Genomic DNA, 7,021 nt, shown 5'->3' with positions numbered 1-7,021 from the left:
CATGTCCCCGGCTCCTGTACCAAGCTGGGAAAATAGGCTGCAGGGAAAAGCTAATGCTCGGCAGTCCCTGCCATCGCCAATGTGTCCCCAGGGGGTCACCAGCCCTGTCCCCCCAAACCTGTGGGGTGGGGGCAAGCCAAGTAGCTTACTCAGAAACACGCAGGGCGATAGAGTTGCTATTTTGGAGGTCCGCGCTGTCCTCACCCCCACCTCTTCCCAGCAGCCTCCCACAGATCACGTACCTTTTTACCGCTCCTCGTTATCGTCCTCATCAATAATTAAGCTGCAAGTCCCTCGCTGTTGGCTGCGCCAGGAAGCGGAGGCCGGGCGCACTCTCCCTCCGCTCAGCCTCCTGCGGGGAACAGCCTGTCCCTGTGTGCGCGCTTGCTTAATTGCTTGTGACACTGTTAAATATGGATCTTGGTGGCTTTCCAAGGGCACCCCGGCAGAAGTGCTGTACAAAGGAACCATTACCAGGATAATCGGAGAAGACAGCCCCAGCAGAGCAGAGAAGGCGAGAGAGGATGCCATGCCCAAAGGACATGTCATCTACGAAGGGAAGAAAGGCCACGTGCTGTCCTACGAGGGTAAGTCGTAATCCTCTGCCTTTTTAGGGCAGGCACCGGGGGTTTGTGCCGTTGTGGCTGGGGGTCAGGAGGTATTTGAGGAAAGGCTGACGAAGTGCAACGGGCCAGCCTCGCGTCTTTACTTCCAGCATCGTTTCTCTCCCTTCCCACCCTTCCCACTGCCTACAGCCTGGCTGGGTTTCCCTCTGTCCCATGTCGTTATCTTGCCTTGGAGGCGGCTTTGCCGGCAGGCAGAGGCGCGATGGGGCCGTGGCCGTGGACAGGGTCTCTGGTTTCGGTTGGTTTTGGGGAGCAGGGGAGAGGAGAGGACCAGATGGGAAGGTATTGCCTTCATTCCTAGCATCCTGTGCAGGAGGGGACTGTCCGAAAACGTTATGGGAGCATCCCCAAGCTCCTGGGCCATCTTCTCAAGAACCTGGAAGATGGAGGCAAGTCGAGTAGTTTGGCGTAAAGGTGTATTTGGACATCAGATTCCCACCTGCAACATCTTGGGCACCGTGCAGCTTTCCCAGCATGGGGCTGCCCTGCAGAAATCCTCCTGGGCCCGGCAGCACCGCACCTCAATATCTTGTGAGCTTTGCTACAGCTTTTGTAGCTATTGGAGGGGGTGAAGCCATTCCCGCGTCCCACAAGGAGCCTGTCTCAGGGGTGCATTGGTCTTTTGCCGGCTGCTATCGCCCAGAGGCACTGAGGACCCCGAGGGACCTGCCCGGAGCCCCGTCTGGGGTGAGAAGCTGCCCCCGGCACAGATGGTGTCACTTGTTAACCGGGCTGACCCTGCCCAGCTGGGGAGCAGAGTACGGCAAAGCAAAGCCAGGCGAGCAGCCGTGCTGCTCCAGAGAGGGCTCTGGAGAGACCCGAAAGCCATGTTGCAGCTCACACCCCTGCTGTATGGTAACACGCTTCCTCGGTGAATGCCGATGGTGCCTCGCTGCGTTAGCGGTATCAGCAGGCAGTCACCAGCTGCTCCTGCCTCCTCTGCGCCTGCTCATCCGATCGCAGCACCGGCCATCAAAGCTGCTCTGCGCGTCCCGGTGGCTCCCGTTAGAGATAAGCAGATAGATGTTCCTCTCCAGTGAAGCTGGAAACGACTCCTCTGTGCTCGCCTTTCGCCGTGCGCTGGGTCGGGCATCTCTGGCGTGGAGCCGGGCTCCTGCTCGCACGCAGCTGGGGTCGGGAAGAGCTGAGTTACGGACACCCAGCACCGGCCATCAAAGCTGCTCTGCGCGTCCCGGTGGCTCCCGTTAGAGATAAGCAGATAGATGTTCCTCTCCAGTGAAGCTGGAAACGACTCCTCTGTGCTCGCCTTTCGCCGTGCGCTGGGTCGGGCATCTCTGGCGTGGAGCCGGGCTCCTGCTCGCACGCAGCTGGGGTCGGGAAGAGCTGAGTTCCGGACACCGCAGCCCCGCGTCCTCTTGGGGTGAAATACTGGCATGTGCTCTGGCGTGCATGGGGACGGCTGTTCTCGAGTGTTACCTCTCTTCTCAGTTGAATTTGGAGATGACTAAGGAGCAGATCCCAACCTCAGCCGCACTCGCCCGCCTCAGCAGGTATCTCTGGTCGGCTGCTGTGCTGCCTGAACCCTCTGCCTCCCTCCCCGGGGCGGCTGCATCCCTCCCTGGGGCAGAGCGTCCTTTTTAGCCTGCCCGGCAGCCCAGTCCTGCAGGCAGAGGGTGTCCAGCAGAAGTCCCTTTCCTCCTGCCCACAAGTGCAGGCAGCTGGTTTCATCGCAGGCTGGTTGTTTCATCCGGGGCTGGAGGCAGAGGGTTCAGGTCAGGCCATGGGGGACAACTCGCAAGCTTCGGCTGGTGCCACCTCTGTGTGTGCCCTGGGACCGCAGAGACCTTTCAGGACAGGGCTCTGCACCGTGCCTCTCGCCCGCCGTGTGGAAACCAGCTTGTCCCATGCCTGCCCGCGTTCGCTGTCAACTCTAGCCCAGATAAGAAGTGTCACCGCGGGAGGCTTGTGTCTGGGTGCCCTTTGGGACAGTTGGCAGGGCTTGGACCAGGGAGGACGCAGGAAGCATTTCAGGACTTGTTTGTGCAAGAAGCTATTTTAATCTCCTTTGCCCGGGCCTGGAGTCGAGTGAGGTTGATCTCAAAAACGGTACCGCCAGGAGAGAGATGGGGAAGGCTCCGGGCAGCGAGGGCTGCCCATGCCCGGAGCTGGGATCCTGCTCCGGGCAGCGAAGCAGACCTGCAGACCAGACTCTTCCCCACTGCCCGCACTCGTCGGTGTCAGCCCGAGTCTCCTTGGCTGCAGCCTGAGCCCATCGCCTCTTGTCCTACCCCCCGTGGTCACAGATGAGGAATTAATTCCTTCCTCTCCATGGCAGCCTTTTACATGCTTGATAGCGTTTATTGCATCCTGAGTAATCTCGCCTGCTTCTGCAGCCTAGCCAGCCCTGCTGCCTGCCTCCTTCCTCCCATACAGCCGAGCAAGGCTTCACAGCCCGGAGCGGAAGAGTTAAAAAAAAAAATTAAATAAGAAAACTGAAATTGTTGGTGATTATGAATTTTGGCAAGCAGAAAAAAAATTGCAAATTCTTTAGTGTCATGAGGGTGCTTAAAATAAAAGAGCTGTAATGAGACGAGATCCTGTAGCATGTGTGAGCTGAATTGTGCTAGATTGGTTATTCTCATTCTGCATATGATTGCTGATGGCTTCTGCAAGGCAAGGGACGTGGTTTTGGAGTGATTTTCTTTCTGTTTAGTCTCTCTTTTCCCTCGTGCTCTCCCCCTGCTTCCCAGCGGTACAAAGGGTGCCCGGCACCGCGTCCCCTTCTGCAGAAGGGCTGTTAGCAACAGATGTGCCTTGATGACAGGGTGCGGGCACATCACCCTGCGTCTGCCACAAGGTGCTTGGCTGCTTCTGAACATCACCCCTGGATTTCTCCTGTCAAATGAATCTGAAGTGAAGGCTGGAGGACAGATCCCCCTCTTGTTTCCCCACACGCAGCCCCAAACCGTTTCTGGATTGAGTGGGTGCTGATTGCGGAAACCGATAGTGGGTGTGAAGTTGTAATAACCCCATTTCATTAATTACTGGTTTTGCCAAGGAGGACTTTTGTTCCCAATTGTCCACGATGTAATGAATGTTTTTAACTTCTCCTCCGTTTTCTCTAATTGTATAACCACCTTCTGTGCCCACGAAGAGGAGGATCAGGGCATCCTTGGCAGGGGCGGCCAGGTCAGGGACGATGGGCAGAGGCGTTTATCTCGCCAAGCCAACATCCCCGCTTGGAGCTCATTACATAAACCCGAGGCATTCAGCTGGATCAGAAGCTGCCTGCTAAATTCACGGCTCGCCGCACATGATGGATGCCCATCGCCCAGGGCGGGCGTGATGCTGCCTGGCACGGGCAGGGCTGTGCTCGCAGGGGTGTGGGGGCTGTAGCGCAGGACACTTGTCCGCTGTTGGTTTGCAGAAGAATCTGCTCCAGGTTTGGATGAAGAAGTGGTCGGTGGTCTCCTGTCACGCTGGTGCTTGCACCGTCAGTCCTGAGTGGGACTTTCTGTCGTCTCTCCCAGTTCTTGTGCGCTGTTTCAAAGGAATTGCTCTCAGCTTTGCCTCTCCCCCCTTTTCCCTGGTTTTCTCACCCAGGGAGTGTCTCGGCAAATGTTAAGGCTGGCCGAGATCCCAAACAGTAGGTGTCTAGCAAAAATCAAAACAAACGGGGAAAAAAAATTAAAATCCCCAGACCCACAGGGTCAAGTTCAGTGGAACCGCAGCTGCTCACACCAGCACCGCGCTGGCTCCGGGCTGTCCCACTGCCTACATCTGGCCCCCATTGGGACGGGAGGGAGCGGGACGTGACAGGGCGGATGCTCCTACCCGAGCGGGAGGCACAGATCGGGAGTCTGAGGCAGGCAGGGAGGGGAGAAAACACCAGCTGAATTTCTTGGAAGCCAACCTCGTGCGATGTTTTTGGCGTTGCTGAGCGTTGGCTGATGCTGGGATGGGATCTGACCTTTCAGCAACGCACGCAAACAGCAGTAAACACCCTCCCTTGGCCGGTGCTGATTTTCCGTGCTCCTGATGGTGCTTCTCGGTGTTGTCTTTCCCAGGTGGAGTTGCTGCTTCTCAGTGTCCCAAAGAAGACAGCAGGAGCTCAGGAGCTTCGCATGAGACCACGGGAACCAAGCGGACCTACGATATGATGGAGGGGAGGATCAGCCGGGGCTTATCAGCCCGTGATACCCTATCTGCCAGCATTGAAGGTGGGTCTGGGTGAAACCTTTCACCCATGCTGTGTTAGTAGTGACCCGCAGAGACCCCATCTTGTCTCTTGTCTACATGATCCACCTTCCCGTGCCCGTGTTTTGGCAGTGGTTAGCTGGTACCCTGCAGCACATCCCAAGAGGACAGCATCTGACCAGCATGGGAAAACAAGGGACACAGACTGGCCCATTTGCCTTTGGTTTCTGTCCTGGTAGACCAGTTTCAGGACTACAAAAAAAAAGGAAGCACATTTTAAAAAAAGAGAAATCAAGTAATTTAGAAATTGTTAATGGTTTTCCTTCTTGTCCCAGGAGTCCCTGGTAACACTGTCGTGTATTCTTTCCCCCTTGGATCTGTTCTAGGTCTCATGGGTCGAGCAATCCCTCCAGACCGACACAGTCCCCATAACCTAAAGGAGCAGCATCACATGCGGGGCTCAATTACACAAGGTAAAGCCTGCAAACAGAAGATGGCCACGGCCAGAGGTAACGTAGGGAAGTATCTCACATGCATAGCCCCTTGTTCTTGTCAGGCTAGGGCAGGAGGAAACAAGGATGGACACATCAAGGTCCAGCTGCAGATCTCTGCAGCCTCGGCTGTGTGCTCAGAGAGATTTTCAGTCTTGCTCAGCTTCTTACCAACCTAAGCTCTCACCAAAGTCGGGGTAAAATTGTCAGTGACTCACATGAAGGCAGGTTGAAACTAGTGCGAAATGGCTCCAGAAAGTGGTGGTAGATGTGAGATGGTCCAGCTGCATTAGTGATGTAGCTGTTTTGTGTGCTCACTTGGGTACCAGTCCCCCAGTTACGTACATTAACTAGAGACCCCCTTGAGCATCTGCACGAGGACTGGGAATCCAGTGTCTGGCTGGGGAATCACCCTCTGCATCCATCGTCTGCTTGGGGGTTGCAGGAATACCTCGGTCCTACGTGGAGGCCCATGAGGACTACCTCAGAAGAGAAGCCAAACAGCTCAAGAGGGAAAACACTCCACCGAGGGACTTATCTGATGCCTACAAGGTCAGGTCTCACGAGGGCCTTACTCCTCTGAAAATGAAACCAGCCCATGAAGGCCTGGTGGCCACGGTGAAAGAAGCGGGAAGGTCAATCCATGAGATTCCCCGGGAGGAGCTGAGGCGGACACCGGACATCTCTCTGACGAGACCTCTGAAGGAAGGCTCCATCACGCAGGTGAGTATGGGGAGAACAGCAGATGAGCTCGGTCCTACTCAGGCTGCTGTCCTTGCACAGACCCTGGCGACCATTCCCAAGGTAAAAGGAGAGCAGAGAGGGCTTCAGGTTGCAAACACATCACTGGTCAGAATTGAGGCTCTGCTCGGGTACAGGTTGTCCTTCCCCATCATTTGATCTTTAAAGGTCCCTTCCAACCCAAACCATTCTGTGATTCTATGATCCTTCCCAGCAGATAAATGCAAAACCTGGGGAAAGGAGCTCAGCACCCCCTGACCTGTTAAGAAAGCGATGCTCCATGCACACACACACGGAAGGGGACACATTTGGTGCTTGTTCAAGGCCAGAGTCAACTCGGTGTCCTCGGCAGTTGTGACTCTGGGTGCGCGTAATCTTGGTCCCCTCCCTTTATGGGCAAGCGTCAACCCAGCAAGGCCAGTAGCTAGGGTGAAACGTGGCATGCTGTCTCCTGTTGGGCTCCAAATATTTGGAGGGTTCCCATGGCACCTCGCAGTCCTACCTCATTTCACAGTGTGTGTAGGAGAGAGGCGTGATGGGCACAGCCAGCCTTCTGCGGTGACTCATCATCATCTTGTTGGAGCACAACAAGACATGCAAGATGGGCACTCCACCCTGTCCTGCGCCGTGCGGAGCTGTTACCTCTGCTTTGCCGATGGCTGTTGCTGTTTGACCAAGTAAACTGGTGTACTGACCCACTGAACGAGGAAGCACGAGTCCCGTTGCAATTTGGTGGGATGCGGTCGCTGCATCCCCTTCTGCTCTATGCCCCTTTGATGTCCCCTTTGCCTTCTGTCCCCAGGGTACCCCGCTGAAGTACGACAGTGGCTCTTCCTCCTCAAGTACCAAAAAACATGACGTGCGGTCCATCATCGGCAGTCCCGGCAGGACTTTTCACTCTGTGCACTCACTGGACGTCATCCAAGACCCAAGGAATCTGGAGAGAGCTTACGAAGAGAGCCTGAAAAACAGGCCAAGCCCGGTGACAAACTCGGGTGGCTCCAT

General features: G+C 55.8%; 1 protein-coding gene across 1 annotated transcript in view; it reads left to right on the top strand.

The window, feature by feature from the left end:
* NCOR2 (nuclear receptor corepressor 2) overlaps nucleotides 1-7,021 on the top strand; it is a gene marked incomplete at both ends in the record, with an annotated part of 39,980 nt that overhangs the window by 17,291 nt on the left and 15,668 nt on the right. Inside the window, 5 exons of the mRNA XM_009584592.1 lie at nucleotides 437-587; nucleotides 4,661-4,807; nucleotides 5,171-5,257; nucleotides 5,721-5,998; nucleotides 6,819-7,014. Of these exons, the coding sequence (XP_009582887.1) occupies nucleotides 437-587; nucleotides 4,661-4,807; nucleotides 5,171-5,257; nucleotides 5,721-5,998; nucleotides 6,819-7,014 (859 nt within the window). The remainder of the gene's footprint in view (nucleotides 1-436; nucleotides 588-4,660; nucleotides 4,808-5,170; nucleotides 5,258-5,720; nucleotides 5,999-6,818; nucleotides 7,015-7,021) is intronic.

This window comes from Fulmarus glacialis, unplaced genomic scaffold, assembly GCF_000690835.1.
Source record: "Fulmarus glacialis isolate BGI_N327 unplaced genomic scaffold, ASM69083v1 scaffold13459, whole genome shotgun sequence".
NCBI lineage: Eukaryota > Metazoa > Chordata > Aves > Procellariiformes > Procellariidae > Fulmarus > Fulmarus glacialis.
Note: the sequence above shows the minus strand (reverse complement) of the source record. Positions and strands in the feature narration are given on the sequence as shown.